The sequence below is a fragment of the Scyliorhinus torazame genome, chromosome 16, assembly GCF_047496885.1.
Source record: "Scyliorhinus torazame isolate Kashiwa2021f chromosome 16, sScyTor2.1, whole genome shotgun sequence".
NCBI lineage: Eukaryota > Metazoa > Chordata > Chondrichthyes > Carcharhiniformes > Scyliorhinidae > Scyliorhinus > Scyliorhinus torazame.
Genome location: NC_092722.1, coordinates 109,672,602 through 109,694,184, shown reverse-complemented (window position 1 = coordinate 109,694,184; position 21,583 = coordinate 109,672,602). Strand labels below are relative to the sequence as shown.

The 21,583-nt window shown below is 43.4% G+C and overlaps 1 protein-coding gene across 1 annotated transcript in view; it reads left to right on the top strand.

Annotated features, from left to right (window-relative positions):
* The window catches only part of cabcoco1 (ciliary associated calcium binding coiled-coil 1), a 229,934-nt gene extending 210,099 nt beyond the window's left edge, over positions 1 to 19,835 (top strand). The window contains exon 8 of the mRNA XM_072478827.1: positions 17,808 to 19,835. Within this exon, the coding sequence (XP_072334928.1) occupies positions 17,808 to 17,882 (75 nt within the window). The 3' untranslated portion in view covers positions 17,883 to 19,835. The remainder of the gene's footprint in view (positions 1 to 17,807) is intronic.
* Positions 19,836 to 21,583: the final 1,748 nt, after the last annotated feature.

The following is a 21,583-nucleotide window of genomic DNA, read 5'->3' as shown; positions in this document are numbered from 1 at the left end:
AAATCACACAAGAAGACATCGGCATACATCCTGACATCAGTGCTCTCTTGCAGGATATTTCAGTCGGCGGGTGCAAGCACAAATCAGACACTCGATGACAATTAAGAAGAAGCTCATTTAAAGGATTAAAACTTCAGTTGATTTTTACATTGCGCGTGAAATTTTTAGGTTGGTACTTGGGCAACATGAGCAGGCAGCCAAACTGTATTTGGTTTTGTCACCCAAGGTGGGATAAAGGAGAGCAGGGGCAAAGGCAGGCTGAGTCGGTTGGAGTTGGTGAGAGTTTGGTGTGGGCTTAAGGCCAGTGTACTGTGAATGTATCCGCTGCTTTCTTCTGAGTTTGTGCATGTAGTTTGGACTTTGCAGGACCTTTCTGTCTTGTAACATCTCTCTGATATTTCCAACCCTTGGGCATCCTCAGTATACGGGTCAGCCCCATTTGCATCTCTGCATCTATTCATCAGGGAGCACCTCCTCTGAGGAGGAAGTCCGAAGCCAAAGAGAGAGAAGGGGCAGCACGGTAGCACAAGTGGATAGCAGCGCCAGGGTCCCAGATTCGATTCCCTGCTGGGTCACTGTCTGTGCCGAGTCTGCACGTTCTCCCTGTGTCTGCGTGGGTTTCCTCCGGGTGCTCCGGTTTCCTCCCATAGTCCAAAGACCTGCAGGTTAAGTGGATTGGCCATGATAAATTACCCTTAGTGACTAAAATAAAGTTAGGAGGGGTTATGGGTTACAGGGATAGGGTGGAAGTGAGGGCTTAAGTGGGTCGGTGCAGACTCGATGGGCCAAATGGCCTCCTTCTGCACTGTATGTTCTATAAGGCCAGATGGTCTCAGGCACCATCTCAGAGGATAGGCACAGGAAGGTGTTCAGGGGCAGCAGGGAGGACATGGAGAACAGCCCCACAGAAGATGCCAGTATCCAGCTCCCTGGGCGTACAGGCTGTGATCTAACCACCTAGACATGACAGAGGTCCGGTGTCACAGGAAGCTCCAACGTTTAAGGGAAGCCTTCATTTCCATTTTTCAGATGACTAGGCCGGAGATAGCCTTCAACTGTGTGGGTGGAAACCTAATGCCTGTGGCTCTCAAGGTCATTGTTGCCCTTAACCTTTATGCCTCCACTTCAGGACAGACCCAGCCAGACAGGCTGAGCAGGCCAGAGGCTTTGCAGAAATTGCAGGGTTCCCCCATACCCAGAGTGCCATCGATTATACCCATGTGATCATCGAGGGGTTTCACTCCATGTCACAGGACCCGCATTCTACAGGTTTGTGCGAGGTACCCTGGCAGCTCGCACGATGCCGGCATACTGAGATACTCAAGTGCCCAGACTTTTCGCAGCTCTAGCTCGCCTCAACCAATAGTTTTTGGGTGTCAAGGGGGTATCCCTTGAAAAGGTGGCTGACGATGCCACTCCGACACTGGAGTATATTGGCTGAGGAAAGATGCAATCGCTGCCATACCTCCTCAAGGGCAGTGGTAGAGAGGACAATACGTCTGCTAATAATGAGGTTCCAACTGAACTGTTCCAGGATGACCTGCAATATCCACCAGCGCAATTGTTGCTCATCATCGTCTGTTGTGCTCTTCATCATCTTGCTCTCTCTAGGAGGGAACCACTGGACCGGGAGGACACAGACAGGTGCACCAACTCAGAGAAGGAATCCAGTGTTGACTCTGATGCAGAGGTTGGGCAGGCAAATGGTGGGGACATAAGAGGCTGAAATGAGGAACCTGCAGGGAGGCAGGGATGCCTTGATTCAGCTTTCCTTCAGCTAGGCGGCCAAGGCTTGCCTTCCATCTGAGACCAAGGGCACCGCCTCCTTCCCAAACTACTTACATAAACTCTGCCAGAAGCCCAATGTTGTATCACTGCCTTAGTAATAAAGTTTGCTGCCCCAAACATCTTTCACCAAGCACTGCTGAGACCAAAACCCATCTAATACAAAGGACACTCGAGGCTTGTGAGCAGAATAGTAATTTCTCTATGACATTTAAGTGAAACAAACCAAAAATATCCAATCTGAATTGATTTATACACATGCGATATTTATTTTAAAAAACATAAGCCACTTGTGCAAACCCATTGCTGTGCTCACTGTATCTTAAGCTTACATGTGCGGGTGCTATGTCTCTGTCCCCCAGCTCTTGCTGACAGTGACCTTGGAGGCAGATGGTTACTGTGCTGTCTTGTTGGCCCAGATGATCTTGGTGGTCGTCCTCTGGCCGGCAGGGTGTGAAGCAGGCTCAGCCTGAGAGGTTGTGCTCAGCAACGTGGCTGGGAACCACTCATCGCAGTCTGTGAGGATGACGTGGTAACTGGGTGAGGCAGAGGAGCTGCTGCCTTCGTCTGGGGTGTCATGAGAGAACCCCCACAGAGATGACAGGCAACTCATCCGCAAACATGAGATATGCCTGGACAGCCCTGTTCATCTTTGATGGATGATCATTCCATCTCCCACACTAGCAGTGACCTCCTACAGTCATTGTCTGTGTGAGGGCTTACAGGTCCAAACACAACCCCAGGACCTCCTGATTCTGTTCCTGGAGCAACCTCTCCATGAAAGTCACTGCCCCCTCAATAGATGTGATTGTGCACTCGTAGATCAGAGTCAACACAACATTCATGCTCCGAATGGATACCTCCACGACAAAGACCATGGCACGCAGACATTCTGGGATCTCTGCCAGATCTTCCTGCTCATCCCGCTGGACATCCAGCATTTGCCGCCTGACTGATGACTCCAGAGGTTCATCATCTGCTTCAGACTCAGCATGGTCCTGGTCTCCAGCAGCCCTCTGACTACTGGCACCCTGGGAACTCCATGCCTCCACCATCTGTTCATGCGAGCATGATGTGCCCTCACCACTGTGCACTGTCAACTGAGCCACCACGTTATTGCCCATCGATGTGCCAGTATCTGCCCTGGTGCTTTTTTTTAATGGGATGTGGGCATCGCTGGTGAAGCCAACATTTATTGCCCATCCACTTGGTGCGGAGAGAATGTGTGCTGTGGGTGCATTTGAAATCCGTGCCTTCTCTGATGTTAAGTTGGCTTCCTGACTGACCTGGAGGATGGCACTTCTGAGGGAGGAAGACGTTCGGTCTAGTCACATCACACAGTCACTCTCAATGATAGACAGCCAGGTATGAGTGATATCAATGGCATCACAGTGGCTGAGCAATTGGTGAATCACTGGACACTTTCTCAGAAGTCCTAAAGAGGGATGAGGCAATCCTACATTCTTTTCACTCTCCACCTGTCCCACTTCTGCCCACTGAGTTCTTAACTTCCTCAGAGACTCCAGCCTCCATGACCTGAGGACCTTTCCCCTCATTTGCATTCGAGCTCAAGGGCTCTTAACTCATGGCTGGTGAGGATTTCAAGGTTCGTCACCCCATCACCACTGACCTAGCTCTCAGCATTGCTGTGGCTATGTTTCTCCTGTAACTGCAAGGCTCTATTCAGTACTCAACCCTGCATCTCCAGAACCATATCATGCATGCCTCACCCCACTTCACCACCGCAAACCTTGTGGATGTTCCCAACCTCTTTGTGCACTTGACACTTTGATGGACCCAGAGCTTCAGAACTTCTCTCCAGCCTTAGATTAACATAGAATTTACAGTGCAGAAGGAGGCCATTCGGCCCATCGAGATTGCACCGGCTCTTGGAAAGAGCACCCTACCCAAGGTCAACACCTCCACCCGATCCCCATAACCCAGTAACCCCACTGGACACTAAGGGCAATTTATCATGGCCAATCCACCTAACCTGCACATCTTTGGACTGTGGGAGGAAACCGGAGCACCCGGAGGAAACCCACGCAGTCACGGGTGAGAATGTACAGACTCCACACAGATCGTGACCCAAGCTGGGAATTGAACCTGGAACCCTGGAGCTGTGAAGCAACTGTGCTAACCACAATGCTACCATGCATACCACTTTCATACAGTTAAAAGCAATTACATTCCACGTTATCTTTGATACAAAATAATTAAATGTTTGTGAGAAGATGGTGGCATTGGAGTAATTAATGTCACTGGACTAGTAATCCAGAGGCCCTGCTAATGCCCTGGAGACATTGGTCCGAACCCCACAATGGCAACTGGTGGAATTTAAACTCAATTAAGCATCCTATCTGGCTGCATCACAACCTGGTATGGCAACTGTTCGGTCGAAGACTATAAGAAACTACAGAGAGTCGTGAACAGTCCAGTCCATCATACAAACCTGCCTCCCATCTATTGACGCTGTCTACACCTCCCGCTGCCTTGAGAAAGTGGGCAGCATAATAAAAAAAACCACCCACCCGGCTTATTCACTCTTCCAACTTCTTCCATTGGGTAGGAGATACAAAAGTCTGAGAACACGCACTAACAGATTCAAAAACAGCTTCTTCCCCGCTGTTACCAGACTCCTAAATGACCCTCTTATGGACTGACCTGATCTCTTCGCACATCTTCACTACTGAGTAGTACTACACTCCTGTATGCTTCACCTGACGCCTGTGACTATGTGACATTCGGGGGGGGGGGTGAACAGCCAGCTGTCGTGGTGCACATAGGCACCAACGATATAGGTAAAAAACGGGACGAGGCCCTACAAGCTGAATTCCGGGAGTTAGGAGTTAAACTAAAAAGGAGGACCTCAAAGGTAGTAATCTCAGGATTGTTACCAGTGCCACAAGCTAGTCAGAGTAGGAATGTCAGGATAGATAGGATGAATGCATGGCTCGAGAGATGGTGCAAGAGGGAGGGGTTCAAATTCCTGGGGCATTGGAACCGGTTCTGGGGAGGTGGGACCAGTACAAACCAGACAGTCTGCACCTGGGCAGAACTGGAACCGATGTCCTGAAGGGGGGGGAAGAGTTGCTAGAGCTGTTGGGGAGGGTTTAACCTAATGTGGCAGGGGGATGGGAACCGATGCAGGAAGTTGGAAGGTAGTAAAACAGGGACAGAAACAAAAGGCAGTAAGGGGTAAAGTGTAAGGCAGAGAAGCCAAAGTCGAAAATCAAAAAAGGGCGACAGTGCAAGGTACAGTGACTGAGGGGAGCTCAGTGAATAGGCCCAGTAATACCAAAAGGAATAAAACGGGAAGTAAAAACATTAATGGTAAGCGACGCGGCAGGTTGTTACATGAAGATATGGATTCAACGACAAGGAAAATTAGGAGAAATATTAAGAGGAAATATAACTTAGGAGAGGTTACTGATCGAGGTGTTAAGATTCAAAACAAGGTAAAAAAGCCAACATAAGTGTACTTTACCTGAATGCTCGTTTGGCCACTTACATGGGGGGAAACTGGTGTCCCTCAGGGATCAGTGTTGGGCCCACAATTGTTCACAATTTACGTTGATGATTAGGAGTTGGGAACCAAGGGCAATGTGTCCAAGTTTGCAGACGACACTAAGATGAGTGGTAAAGCAAAAAGTGCAGAGGATACTGGAAGTCTGCAGATGGGATTTGGATTGGCTAAGTGAATGGGCTAGGGTCTGGCAGATGGAATACAATGTTGACAAATGTGAGGTTATCCATTTTGGTAGGAATAACAGCAAAAGGAATTATTATTTAAATGATAAAATATTAAAACATGCTGCTGTGCAGAGAGACCTGGGTGTGCTTGTGCATGAGTCGCAAAAAGTTGGTTTACAGGTACAACAGGTGATTAAGAAGGCAAATTGAATTTTGTCCTTCATTGCTAGAAGGATGAAGTTTAAGACTAGGGAGGTTATGCTGCAATTGTATAAGGTGTTAGTGAGGCCACACCTGGAGTATTGTGTTCAGTTTTGGTCTCCGTACTTCAGAAAGGACGTACTGGCACTGGACGGTGTGCAGAGGAGATTCACTAGGTTAATCCCAGAGCTGAAGGGGTTGGATTACGAGGAGAGATTGAGTAGACTGGGACTGTACTCATTGGAATTTAGAAGGATGAGGGGGGATCTTATAGAAACATATAAAATTATGAAGGGAATAGATAGGATAGATGCGGGCAGGTTGTTCCCACTGGCGGGTGAAAGCAGAACTAGGGGGCATAGCCTCAAAATAAGGGGAAGTAGATTTAGGACTGAGTTTAGGAGGAACCTCTTCACCCAAAGGGTTGTGAATCTATGGAATTCCTTGCCCAGTGAAGCAGTAGAGGCTCCTTCATTAAATGTTTTTAAGATTAAGATAGATAGTTTTTTGAAGAATAAAGGGATTAAGGGTTATGGTGTTCGGGCCGGAAAGTGGAGCTGAGTCCACAAACATCAGCCATGATCTCATTGAATGGCGGAGCAGGCTCGAGGGGCCAGATGGCCTACTCATGCTCCTAGTTCTTATGTTCTTATTTACATTGTGTATTTTATGTTTGCCCTATGTATTTTCTTTTCATGTATGGAATGATCTGTCTGAACTGTACGCAGAACAATACTTTTCACTGTGCCTCGATATATGTGACAATAAACAAATCCAATCCAATCCAATTCATAAAAATCTGGAACATAAAGTTAGTTTTTTATTTAAGAATATTTTATTGAAAATTTTTGGTCAACCATCACAGTAAATTGTGTATCCTTTACACAATAATATAACAGTATAAATAACAATGACTTGTTTTATAAACAAAGAATAAATAAAATATAACAAAAACTAAAACTAAATGGCAACTGCCTTGTCTCAGATAAACACTCTCCAAAAATATGGTTTAACAATCCAATATACAATTATTTATAGCAACGACCTATACATATTATACATATATATTAATAACCCTGAGACTCCTTCTGGTTCCTCCCCCCCCCCCTCCCCCCTGGGCTGCTGCTGCTGCCTTCTTCTTTTCCATTCCCTCTATCTTTCTGTGAGGTATTCGACGAACGGTTGCCACCGCCTGGTGAACCCTTGAGCCGATCCTCTTAGGACGAACATAATCCGTTCCAGCTTTATAAACCCTGCCATGTCATTTGTCCAGGTCTCCACCCCCGGGGGCTTGGCTTCCTTCCACATCAACAGTATCCTGCGCCGGGCTACTAGGGACGCAAAGGCCAAAACATCGGCCTCTCTCGCCTCCTGCACTCCCGGCTCTTGTGCAACCCCAAATATAGCCAACCCCCAGCTTGGTTCGACCTGGACCCCCACTACTTTCGAAAGCACCTTTGTCACCCCCACCCAGAACCCCTGTAGTGCCGGACATGACCAGAACATGTGGGTGTGATTCGCTGGGCTTCTCGAGCATCTCGCACACCTATCCTCTACCCCAAAAAATTTACTGAGCCGTGCTCCAGTCATATGCGCCCTGTGTAACACCTTAAATTGAATCAGGCTGAGCCTGGCACACGAGGACGATGAGTTTACCCTACTTAGGGCATCCGCCCACAGCCCCTCCTCAATCTCCTCCCCCAGCTCTTCTTCCCATTTCCCTTTCAGCTCATCTACCATAATCTCCCCCTCGTCCCTCATTTCCCTATATATATCTGACACCTTACCGTCCCCCACCCATGTCTTTGAGATTACTCTGTCCTGCACCTCATGCGTCGGGAGCTGCGGGAATTCCCTCACCTGCTGCCTCGCAAAAGCCCTCAGTTGCATATACCGGAATGCATTCCCTTGGGGCAACCCATATTTCTCGGTCAGCGCTCCCAGACTTGCGAACTTCCCATCCACAAACAGATCTTTCAGTTGCGTTACTCCTGCTCTTTGCCATATTCCAAATCCCCCATCCATTCTCCCCGGGGCAAACCTATGATTGTTTCTTATCGGGGACCCCACCAAGGCTCCCGTCTTTCCCCTATGCCGTCTCCACTGCCCCCAAATTTTCAAAGTCGCCACCACCACCGGGCTTGTGGTGTATTTCTTCGGTGAGAACGGCAATGGGGCCGTCACCATAGCTTGTAGGCTAGTCCCCCCACAGGACGCCCTCTCCAATCTCTTCCACGCCGCTCCCTCCTCTTCCCCCATCCACTTACTCACCATTGAGATATTGGCGGCCCAGTAGTACTCACTTAGGCTCGGTAGTGCCAGCCCCCCCCTATCCCTACTACGCTGTAAGAATCCCTTCCTCACTCTCGGGGTCTTCCCGGCCCACACAAAACTCATGATACTCTTTTTGATCCTTTTGAAAAAAGCCTTCGTGATCACCACCGGGAGGCACTGAAACACAAAGAGGAATCTCGGGAGGACTACCATTTTAACTGCCTGCACCCTCCCTGCCAGTGACAGGGATACCATGTCCCATCTCTTGAAGTCCTCCTCCATTTGTTCCACCAATCGCGTTAAATTTAACCTATGCAATGTACCCCAATTCTTGGCTATCTGGATCCCCAAGTAACGAAAGTCCCTTGTTACCTTCCTCAGCGGAAAGTCCTCTATTTCTCTGCTCTGCTCCCCTGGATGCACCACAAACAACTCACTTTTCCCCATGTTCAGTTTATATCCTGAGAATTCTCCAAACTCCCGAAGTGTCCGCATTATCTCTGGCATCCCCTCCGCCGGGTCCGCTACATATAACAACAAATCATCCGCATACAGAGATACCCGGTGTTCTTCTCCTCCTCTAAGTACTCCCCTCCACTTCTTGGCACCCCTCAATGCTATTGCCAGGGGCTCAATCGCCAGTGCGAACATAAAGTTAGTTAATAACAGTGACCGTGAAACTTAGTAACAGTGACATGAAACTATCATCAATTGTTGTAAAAACCCATCTGGTTCACTAAGGAAATCTGCTGTCCTAACCTAGTCTGGCCTACATGTGAATCCAGACCCACAGCAGTGTGGTTGACTCATTGCTGCCCTCTGGGGCTGGTTTAGCACAGTGTAATGCAGAACAAGGACAGCAGCACGCGTTCAATTCCCGTACTGGCCTCCCTGAACAGGTGCTGGAATGCGGCAACTAGGGGCTTTTCACAGTAACTTCATTGAAGCCTAGTTGTGACAATAAGCGATTATTATTATTAAATGGCCCAGCAAGACACTCAGTTCATTGACAATTAGGGTTGGGCAACAAATGCTGGCCTAGCCAGTGATGCCCACATCCCCTGAAAGAATAACAAATAAATGAAAACCTGCCTCAGTTCTGATTCTTTTGCAGCACATTTTCTCTTTTTCCCTTGTATACTAATTTCAAACTGCTGATAAATGATCCCCTTTCCCAAAATCAAACGGCACCGAATACTAAGTGGCTGCATGACTTGAAATGTTTCCAAACCGCATCGACTCTGCCCCTTAGTGTCGGCCTCCAGAAAGGCTGAAGGAGCACAACTAGTGTTTAAATGCGATTAATGAGTTGACTTACAACATCCAAGAAGGACAACCCATTTTCTACCAGTGTATGCCTTGGCTACTGCAATTAGCTTTTTCTACATTACTGAATCTGGCATCAGTAGGGAGGCAACATTTCCAAATTGTTTTTTTTTTAATGTTCTTTCTGAGTCACAGCTGCAGAAAACAGTCTGTCGGATAACTGCTGTCCTCCTTGGATAGCTTACAGCCTCATTCACTCTGGATTACTACCCAAAGAAGCAGAACATAACACCATTTTCAACGTGTGTGTTTCTGAACAGCTCTTTGGACCAATGCCTAGAATTTAGTAGATTCATCCAAAGATGACTAGTTACTATAACTCAACTGTAGTTTTTCCTTTAATTAAACTGTACATCAACCCTTTCCTAATATTGAGGCTCCTCCGCCGCCAAAGCCTCTCTTAAAATTATTTTCAGTTTTAAATCTCTCAATGGCCTCACCCTTCTATATTCCCAGAACCTCTTCCAGGTTTACAAACTCTCCATCCTTCCCTCTATCTCTCCATTCCTCTCTTCCCTCTTTTGTTTATTTCCTCCCTATTTGCCACACGATGAATGTCCAGTTACCAAAGACCCATGCTCTGGAATTTCCTCTCTGTTATCTGTTAGGTATGTTATGTAAATGCACGTTATTGTTGTGAAGATCTGTTAGATCAAATATTACTGTGGCAAACAAGCTTTCACTAATTTAGGGTTCCTATTTTGAGGTAAATCAAATAACGAAGTAAACCAAACCAAATAAACTGAGGGGCAAGTTAAAGGGACAACACCATAAACGGGTTCTGCCTTAAACAAAAACAAATCGCAAATGAGACTTGAAATCTTACGGTTCCACTCAAGACACATACATACTAATTATTACCAAATTTAAAGACTTGCTTTCAATGAACTTTGGTATCATTGAGCAATATGGTCTCTGAAAAGGAACAAAAAAGAAACCTTATTGGTTTTACTTGAACATTTGGCAGAAGATAACATATTTTGAATATATGCTGTACAGCCAAAATAAATTAAATTGGGTTTTATTGGAAGCTGCATAAGCTACAAATTAAATAAGCTGTCAATTGTTACTCTTCTCATCATAACTAAATGCAGTAGTATTATCTGCCAAAATATTTCCTAATCTGTTTAACCCTTCCAACCTCCATCTTCATTTTTCAAAATGGTTTCATTTTTCCATTCAATTTGAAGTAGAGAAAGTTTCTACTTGTTAAATAAGGCTAAATTCACCAAGTCTTCTACTCTTAATCGAGTTGTAGGCCTAACTCCTATGTTTACTCCCATCGAGAATGATTTCCTGTTCCAAGCAAGAACTAGTGGATTTTTTGTGCATCAATGATGTTACCACATGACTTGCATTTATATTGCTGGGAAGAGGGACCGTTTGTCAAAGTTTTTTTGTCTTGCATCCATCAGGACAGATGCAAGAATGCAAAATTTCATATGATCACTACAATTTAATATTCAGGAGTGAAGAGATCTACCATGCGGATCTAGTGAAGTCTTGCGACACTAAAACTCAGGAGAAATTTGAGTTAAACTTCTTGGATGCAAACAAGAATCTTTTATTGCCTCTACTTGATTACATAGAACATTACAGCACAGTACAGGCCCTTCGGCCCTCGATGTTGCGCCGACCTGTGAAACGACTCTCAGCCTAGCTACACTATTCCCTTATCGTCCATATGTCTACCCAATGACCATTTGAATGCCCTTAGTGTTGGTGAGTCCACTACTGTTGTAGGCAGGGCATTCCACGCCCTTACTACTCTCTGAGTAAAGAACCTACCTCTTACATCTGTCCTATATCTATCTCCTCAATTTAAAGCTATGTCCCCTCATGCTAGACATCACCGTCCGAGGAAACAGGCTCTCACTGTCCACCCTATCTAATCCTCTGATCATCTTGTATGTCTCAAATAAGTCGCCTATTAACCTTCGTTTAACTTCTCAACAATTTAACTTTCAAAATAATACAGAAATAGTTTCTTGCTTACGGCAAAACAGCTTGCATTTACTTCAAGAGTTAGAGTGGAAAAGTGAAAATATGAAAATAAAGATAGCGAGTAGTTAGATCAAAATATAGAATGATCCTGGATAAAGATGGCCATGCGGACCATCATGTTTAAAGGGAATGTTATCAGTCTGAAGCCATCTGTCTACACCTCTATGTCATCCTAATTGGTTTGGGTGAGATTCAAATACATTTGAATCATAGAATTTACAGTGCATCAGGGGGCCATTCGGCCCATCGAGTCTGCACCGGCTCTTGGAAAGACCACCCTACCCAAGCCGACACCACCCTATCCCCTTAACCCAGTAACCTCACTCAATCAACACTAAGGGCAATTTTGGACACTAAGGGCAATTTAGCATGGCCAATCCACCTAACCTGCACATCTTTGGACAGTGGGAGGAAACCGGAGCACCCGTAGGAAACCCACGCACACACGGGGAGGATGTGCAGACACCGCACAGAAGTGACCCAAGCCGGGAATCGAACCTGGGACCCTGGAGCTGTGAAGCAATTGTGCTAACCACTGTGCTACCGTGCTGCCCACTTGATTCGATGGTTAACTGTCAATCCTTAATGTACTAACATAAGTTCTGAATGTTTCATGTTTGAATATTTGTGTATGCTATGGAATGTGATTTTGTGCCATTATCAAGACTGGTTTCTACTGGTTTTCTGCTGACTTTGCTTTCTCCACATTCTGGACAATGGTGCCTTCATATTGCTATGGTGCTTACTTAACCTTGATCTCGATTATTGGTACAGCTTATTTCTTAATGTCAAACTGACTTTGAAAATATGTTCATCAGAACAATAGCTTGTTCATTTTCTCAATAAAAATGTTGTTTTTATCTCCAATTAGTATATGCATGTATCAGGCTTTTGTGCTTCTGTTGAAGTTATGTGTTTTGTCATGATCTGAGGTTATGAATGCTAAAATCCTTATTTTAAAATGGGTATTAAAACTGGGCCTTAATATTTACATTAAAATAGCTTTTTTACATATCAGATCTATCAGAAAATAGTTGATTACTATCAGTCTGCCCTCTGATAAATCGAAAGATTAAGTGAGATATATCACAATAAGATAAAACGAAAGAGTAAATGCGATAGGATAGGTAAAAGCGCGAAGAGGAACTCATTCATATTGTCATTGCAGTTTTCAACAATAGAGTGGGCAGGCTTTGCATTGCAAGCATTACTGCAAAAATTATTATAATTCTTAAAGAATCATTATTGTAAAACAACAATTAATCAATTAATCAAATTTGATTCTACTGATTCAGTATTATTCTATTGGCAATATGTTAATAATACAGTGAAATAATTGATTGATCAGTAACATTTCAACAATAATATTGCAGTTCTATTTCATCTAATGGTGGTGCAGTAGGGTTAGTGTGAATTCTGACTGTTGGGCCCTTGAGTTTAGTGAATAGTTGTTTAATGCATTTGATCACCAGGAATGTATGAATCCTGCTACACAGAAGAAAAAGATTATTCTTACTGTGGACATTCCTGTGGGTCTCAACCACCTGCAAAGTTTCTCCCAGATAGAGGTATCTGAGGGTGAATCAAGTTTCTTGACTTCCTTTTGAATGTGTGCTGCCAAATCTTTAACTTCTTTTGAATTATCTGGAATAAAAGTGCAACACTACTCATCAATCAGGGCGCAGGTGCCACCTTTTTCGGCTAGCACATCATAGAATTATCATAGAATTTGCAGTGCAGAAGGAGGCCATTCGGCCCATCGAGTGCACCGGCTCTTGGAAAGAGCACCCTACCCAAGCCCACACCACCCTATCCCAGTAACCCCACTCAACCAACACTAAGGGCAATTTGGACACTAAGGGCAATTTTATCATGGCCAATCCACCTAACCTGCACATCTTTGGACTGTGGGAGGAAGCCGGAGCACCCGGAGGAAACCCACGCACACACAGGGAGAACGTGCAGACACCGCACAGACAGTGACCCAGCCGGGAATCGAACCTGGGACCCTGGAGCTGTGAAGCAATTGTGCTAACCACTATGCTACCGTGCTGCCCACCAATAGAAAGGAATAACTTTAGCATAAATTACTTCCCAATAGAAAGGAATAACTTTAGCATAAATTGCGTCTCAAGGTTATGGGTATTTCTTTGAGTGGTTGGTTCTGAAACATAAGGGAGATGAGGAAGATGACGGATGGCAGGTACTATGTATCCTAAATAATAAGATCCTGACCAATATTTTGGGAGCCAGGAATTTGCCATTACAATAAAATAAGTTCCATTATAAGCAGAGTATAAGTACCAATGATCTGAGAATGTTTTATTATTTGTGATGCTGCGTATGCCTGTTATTGTTGAGAACCGTTCAGTTCTTTGTAATAAATTTTGCGTACATTTATGAGCTGTGATAACATTCAAATAATTAGTACAAACACTATTGCCCATTTTCATCCCTTTAGAGTGATTACTAGTGAGGCATATTGATCCTTTTTGTTTCATATTAGTTGGAAGGCTAATATATTGAGGATTTTTGTTAGGGTTATATTTAAGTTGGTGCCATCCTGAAAAGATGTTTAGTGGATAGCCTGCAGATTTCCATAAGTTAATAAATCTTGTACCTTCCATAAGTTGATAAATCTTGTACCTTCCTTTTTCACATGAATATGCTCCAGAACGGACTACTACAGAGCGAGGGACGCTTTGATAGATGTACCATTCTGATATCTTTGATGTGCTGCACATTGAACTGCTCCATCTCAAAAGTGAAGAGCAGTTTGTGGCTCTGTCATTTACACTCACTCTAGACAAATGCTTTGGGTGGGATGGAATGTCATCAGGTGTATACAAAATCCTTGCAATCCTTACCAACTTAAGATAATCAGTCTAGCTTGTAACATGGCTTGTTTACACTTGCTGGAAGCAACATAAGTTCTCTGCAAACAAAAATAATATATTCAAGCCTTGTGCCTTTTTTGAATCATACGGGAGCCTGAGGAGCCTATGATTTGCCATTGTTTCTCCATGTTAACACCTTGGCCAATCAGAGTTGACTGCCAGCTCCAGTTCCATTTTCTCATGTAGTATAAATTGTTGTGATTGTTTAAAATTTAGCATTCTTGATTTGGCCTGATGAATGCAAGACGAAAAGCTTTAACAACATGTCTCATTTTTCAGCACTTGCATTTATATTATACTTTTAGCATAGAGGAAGTGTAAGGGAGGAAAAAGATGGACAGTAAAAACAGAAAGTGCTGGAAATACTCAGCAAATCTGGCAGCAGGTGTGGAGAGAGAAACAGTTAATGTTTCGAGTCAAATATGACTCTTCTAAAGAACTGAAGAAAGGTAGGATGGTATTGATGGGTTATATGCCATAGAGAGAGAGAGAGAACAAAAGAAGAGAACTGGGACAAGGCAGAAAGCAGGAGAGATTAAACAATGACACATGGAACAAAAAGCAACGGGATTGGTAATGGTTTTAGTAAAAGAGACAAAACGAGCAGGATCCCGCTCCCTCCGTGTTTTCTGATGGCAAGAGGTGGCTCGCCATTGCCCATTGGCAGGATCTACTGGCCCCACTGATGTCCATGACACTTTGCATGGGCGGTGGGGGGGGAGTGAGGGGGTGCTTGCCTCGCCTTTGGCGAGACCAGAAGATCCCGCCGGCAGGAAGGGCCGGAAAATCCCACCCAAAGCATTTGTCTAGAGTGAGTGTAAATGACAGAGCCACAAACTGCTCTGTCCGAAAGTAAAAACATGAAAAACAAGATTCAAACAGGCAGGTGGCAAAAAAACAGAATGCAAATAGGTGACAAGAATTCAAGGTCAGAAACTATTGAACTCAATGTTGAACCCAGAAGGCTAAAAAATGCCTAACTGGAAGATCAGGTGCAGTTCCTCAAGCTTAAGTTGAGTTCTACTGGAACATTGTAGCAGGCCAAGGACAGAAACGTGACCTTCAGAACAAGATGGTGAATTAAAATGCCATGCAACTTGAAGCTCGGGGTCATGCTACAGAGGTGTTCCGCAATGAGGCCATGCAGCGATTTCACCATAAGTTAGAAGTTGAAATATGTAATTGTTCTGCACATTTCATTTGTATTTTCCATCGAAGGAGTTCAGTACTGTATGGTTTGTTCCTAATTAGTCATCCCTACTTGGATTATACCTCTTTAAATTGGCATCATGTTCACATTAACATAAAAATAGAATATTGGACTGAGTTGGTCCTTAATGGCAGACTCAGTCATTTGATATTCCTCCAGAATACCTTTGCTGATTGGACAGGCAGTCAGGCTCTTTAATGGGTTTTAAAGCAGGCTGGTGAATGGAGGTGACGATTCTTCCACATATCCCCGTAAGCCTGGTGAGGGTGGAAGTCCCAGGTGCACTGTTAGGAGGTTTGCTTGGTTAATTTCCAGCAAGACACACATTTGGGGATTCCTGATCCTTGGTTTTTGATAATCTGCACCTAAGCTTTTGCATGTGTGTCACTGCGGGTAGCACATGTGAATCCCATATCATGCAAAGCACTTAAGCGCCTATTAAGATGTGGCCAGGTCCCGATATACGCCCAGTCCGAAAATTATTCTATATAATTTGCCTCATGCAGCCCCTTACATAGAGAAAGTATAGTAACCACCAGATAGGCATGATTCCAGAAAAACATTTCTATGTCCGGTTTCGGCGCGTTTAGTGAGATATTTCTCGGCACTAGACCCCGCTATTTGATTTGCTGCATTTCCATCAGTGTACATAAATGGAAGAATGCCAACATGTTATAAAACATCCCGAGGCGCTTTACAAGTATTATCAAAGAAAATCTGACCCCCCCCCCCCACACACACAATTGTGGGAGCTCATACTCCCTAAAATACAACATCACGGGATAACCAGTAGTACCCAGCCAAAAGGATTCAGGCAGGTTTTAACAGGTAGTTTTCAAGGGGCATCATAAAAGAGCAAAGTGAGACCACAGAGCCATAGAGATTTAGGGAGGGAATTCCAGAGCTTTGGGCCAAGGCAGCTGAAGGCACAGCTATCATTGTTAGAGAGTTGAAAATCGGGGTTACTTAAGCCAGAATTAGTGAGGCACACAGAGATCTCGAGAAGCAGCAAGGGTGGAGGAGATCACATAGTTAGGAAAAGGATGAGGCCACGGAAAGAAAGACAAGGATGAGAATTTTAAAATCAATATGTTGCTAAACCGGAAGCCAATAGAAATCAGTGAGCACAGGGGAGATAGGTGAACAGGACTTGGTGCGAGTTAGGACATGGGCTGCAGAGTTTTGAACGACCTCAAGTTCATGAAAGATACAACTAGAGACTCAGGCTAAGTGTGCATTGAAATAGTGAAGTCTAGAAGTCACAAAGGCGTCGATGAGAGTTTCAACAGTAGATAAACAAGGGAGGAGTGGGGCAGTATTGCAGGTGTGGGAATAGTCAGTCTTTGTAATAGTGTGCACCTCGGTCAAAAAACACCAAAATTGTGAAATAAAAGCGAAGTAGGCCATTCAGCTCTCAAGCCCACTCTCTACAATTACCCAGGTAACATATACAATCTGGTTTTGCCTGGAATGCTGCACAATCTGACCATATCTTGTAGTCTATACAATGTGACCATACCAATTAACACATACAGAGCTATTATATCAATTTTCATTAAATTTAGGCCTCTAACGCTACACCGAGACTTGCGTGGTTGAGATGTATGAATTTAGTTCTCATTTAAGGGAGGTTATATTATTTCAGTTTGACTGTCCCCATCAAAAGTAGCAATTTATGGTTCTACTATTCAATCAATACAACCAGCAGTTTTACTACCGCAGCTGCCGACTTACAAATGAGCAGTACTTTTGTATCTTTGGGATTTGCCAGAGTTTAATAGGCAAGCATAATACAATCTACTCCTGTTAATTCAAGTGTTTTTTGATCACCAAGAAAGTAAATTATCCAATCGCTCAAATTAAGTGATTTGAATAAAACGCCACAGGTGGATGTTTTTTTTTACACTATTTTGATTCAAATTAACAGAAACTTTGAATGAAGCAACTTTGAATTAAAATGAGCAGATTGCATGGCTATTCTCTTATTTCAAGAAGGTGCACTCAGAACATAACAGTCACATTCTATTCTTTTCAAACCTTATAGTGCTTGGACAACTATTATTTGCAGTGATTTGTTGTCTTTGAGTTGCCAGGCCCTGCCTGAATATCAGTTAACATGTGTATATCTCCCCTTTAAAGTAGATGAGTAATAATTAATCTGAACATTCACTTCCTTATACCTCCTGCTCACAGTAGATATAATATACATTCAGGGTATGTGGACTGTTAGATTAACAGTTATCACATACATACAGACAGGGCCACCTTGGGCCACCTCCTGCAAGAAAGAAAAACAGGAAGGTGGGAGTTTGCCTAACTGTCGAAGCTGCTGTAAGCTCAATTACTAAACCAAACCTCAAAGAGACAGTGCATTATATGGTGGTCTCTTTAGTAACCCTTTCCTATTATTTCCACAGACAGAGATAAATGAAAAGCTTCAGAAACAGGAAGAGGCCTATACTGCGAGAATCAGCAAACTGATAAAGCAATGAGACATGCAACAGCAGGAGCTGTCAGCCTTTCTCTGCACACTGCAAGCCAACAGGATATGCAGCCTGTTCAGCTGATTAGTTCTTTTCAAAGGAAGTGATAGCATGGGTAGATTTCAAAAGTCTTTATTTTGTTCACAAAAAAAGTGTTTGACACTTTAGTTTGGGAAAGGATCAGGAGCCTTGCATCCTGCTTGTTGTATTTGTGTCCTGTGATGTGTTCTTATAACAAACTATGGCTTATGGTCCTGACGATTGTGTCCATTAAATCTTGCCCTGTTGGAACATTTTATTGTGATAAATGCATTATATAAATGCAAGACATTATTTTGCTCATCGTTAAGGTTAAAATATTAAACATCAATTGCAAAGTTCAGCAGCACATCCTGTGGAGAGAGTTATTTTGTTGTTTTCTCCCTTTCCCCTCCACCAGGAGAGGACAAGATACAGCTCTGCTTCCCAGGACCTGCCACTATTTCTCTCTAGATCGGCTCAAACTGGTTTACAATGAGGAGAAAAGCACAAAGCATGTGGGAAGGGGAACTCAGAATGGAAAATTTACAAGTTGAGGAAATCTGGGTGGAAATCAATATTTAAAATAGATTCTTTGGATATGGGCACAGCAGGCATTTATTGCCCACCCTGCGTAGCTGGTTGGCCAGAGGGCAGCTCAGATTCAAGTTTCGAATTGGTGGCAACACATAGACCAGGCTGTGTAAGGCCTTCCCTAAAGAGCAGTGGACAAGCTCTTCATTCTCCTGATTTATTTTTATTAATAGCAGATATTTGTCTTTTTTTAAACTGAATTAAAATTCTCAAACTACCATGGTGAACTTTCATTACCTGAACTATTAGGCCAGGACTTGGTCTCACTGGCCCCTTAACATAACCATTGTTCTATTGCCGTTCAAATGTTGGTCGCAAGGATGCCTGAGTTTTGTGCGTAATTGAAACACACATCTGTTGACATTTAATGAAACTATATCATCAATACATGAGTGTGCAGCATGTCAGGAAATTGAATGACCCAGTCCACAATATTTTATTTCATTTTGGGGGCGCCTTTTAGTGGAGGTAAAGCAGAAACTCTCTGCTTATACCATCGCTAGAGACAAGAAGGTCATACTGTTCCAGTTTTAAGTGATTTATAACAAGAATTTGTTTTTCCTGCACATTTTGCAGGTTTCAATCGCTAATTCGATTTGATAAACACAAAATAGCTGACACTTAGGATTTAGCTGCATTTAATCATGGGTTTCAGCTGATAGAGGATGAATTTTCCACTTCCACATCTCCAGCTCAGACCCTTGCTCAGCTGGACCACACACTGGGAAATCGCACACATTGTAATTTTGTTTATCGTTGTGCCTATGATTTGCTGATGTGCAATTCAACATTGGAACACTTAAGCAAAATATTCACCAATAATTCAAACCGAGATTGCTTCACAACCTTGAAAAGCACAACCTGCTTTGTGTTAAATCTACCAAGGTGCTCCATTGTAGCTATATAATTGTACAAGTTTACCCTATCTAACATGAATTCTGTAAAATACTTCTTTAATTTGTGTAGCTAACATTTTTCTCAATACACTTCTTATGAAACCAAATCTTCCTGAAATAAAAATTAATCTTGTGGAATTTCCCAGATACATGATCCATTTTAAATCTTCACAAGCGATCCCGAATCAGATTCTTCATATCTGATATCTGACGTATATTAGCATACTCGCACAGTAGATGTCTTGTACTAACTGCATCAAAATAGTTTTACAAATCAATAAAGCAGTTATTTATGTGGTGCCTTTAACATGGTAAAATATTCCAAGGCACTACACAGAAGTGTAATCAGACAGAATTTAAAACTGAACTGTGTAAGAAATATTGGAACAGATACAAAGCTTGATCAAAGATGTTTCGTTCTGATGTTTCTCTGTAATAAAAAATTGGAAAGCAAGTCTTGACCTCTTCAACTCTAATTTTATTGTGTTCTACAATCACTTCCTATCCAACATACCACAATACACTTATATCCCCTATATATATATATATATATATATATAAGCAGTCCATTAAACAATAAGTCTGGTCCAGTAAACAATTAAAACTCCAATTCTAACTTAAACTGGGGCACATCCTAACAGATTCCCACTCTGAAAGAAAATCTTTGACGTAAATTACCATAACCCAAATATTTATATTTTTTTGCCTATAATAAATGCACCATATTTCCCCCCCCACCCTTACATTTTCTTCCTCACAGGAAAAAATGCTCTTTCATAATTTCTAATAAGCTCTTCGAACTTGCCCCTTTTTCCATTAGACAGTCAGATAATTGGTCACTGCTGTCAACCCACTTCATCTTGTGAATCTCCCTGTTCTCTTAGCAATTGATTTAGGTTCACTATGTCAATCTGGAGTCTCTTTTTATTGACGCCTTTTGTAGAATGGACATTCCCCCAAAGGGACATATTATCTATGTGACACTGTAGGTACTGTTCCCAGATTCCCTGTTCCATTTAAAATTTCAGTCCAGATCCTGGATATCAGAAATGCCATATCTACTGTCTCTACCAGGGCCAGTGTTTCATCTGCTAATGTACTTTTAAACAACCTTTGTATCTTTTTAGTTTCCTATGCCAAAGGGCAACATTTTCCTTTCTCCCCCAGGAGAAAAATTATAAATCCTTGCTCACTCGAAAAGCTATCACAGAGATTAGCATAAGAGGTGTCACTATAAACAATCAGTTCCAGTTGTCTAGTATCACCTAAAGATGGGAATTTGAAAGCACACTTCTCCAATTTTAGTTTTGCTAATGTCTTGTTGGCTCGAACAATTTCTCCAACTTTGGGATCGTCTACTTTGGTCCTTAGTTTTACACCACAAAACATGCTTCCGGTCTTGTTTGTCTACCTAACCAATTCAGCTGCCCAATTAAACTTCAGAATTACTATTTTTCCATTTCAGAAGGCACCGTATCCTTTTGTGAGACTCTACCATGTGTAATTGCTATAGGATTAATATCCTCCAAGGAAGGCTACTGATGTAGCGTGACATGCAAATCACTCGGCCCAATTTCTTTTCTTTTAAGTATTTTCATTCAAATTTTAAACATTTTAACATTTAAAACACAATGTTACAAAGTAAAACCAATGCAAACCCCCCAAATCTGCCTCACCGCCCCCCAAACCAACCACCCCACCTTGCTCTGGCCTCTTTCGCCCCACCCCCTAGCAGTTGATGGTAACCAGCTCCTTGAAATGTAGTATAAACAAACCCCACCTTTTGCAAGTACAAAGATTCCACTAAATCGGCCAGCTACACAAGGCACAGGGTGGAGAAACTGACTTCCACCCAAACATGACCCGCCTGCGAACGATCAATGAGGCGAAGGCTAAAACATCTGCCCCCCTACCGTCTGCAATTCCAACACCCCGAATATGACCCCCAGGGGACTGGGCTCTAAATCCACATTCAAGATCACCGACATGGTGCTGTAGAATGACCTCCAAAACTTCACCAACTTCGGGGAGGACCAGGACATATGTATGTTATTGGCTGGGCCCCTCCCTATCGCTCATAAATATCCTCCACACCCTCAAGCAACTGGCTCATCTTTGACTTCGTCGGGTGCGCTCTGTGTACTTTAGCTGTAGCAACCCCAACCTTGCACACGAGGCTGAAGCATTCACCCTCCCCAGCAC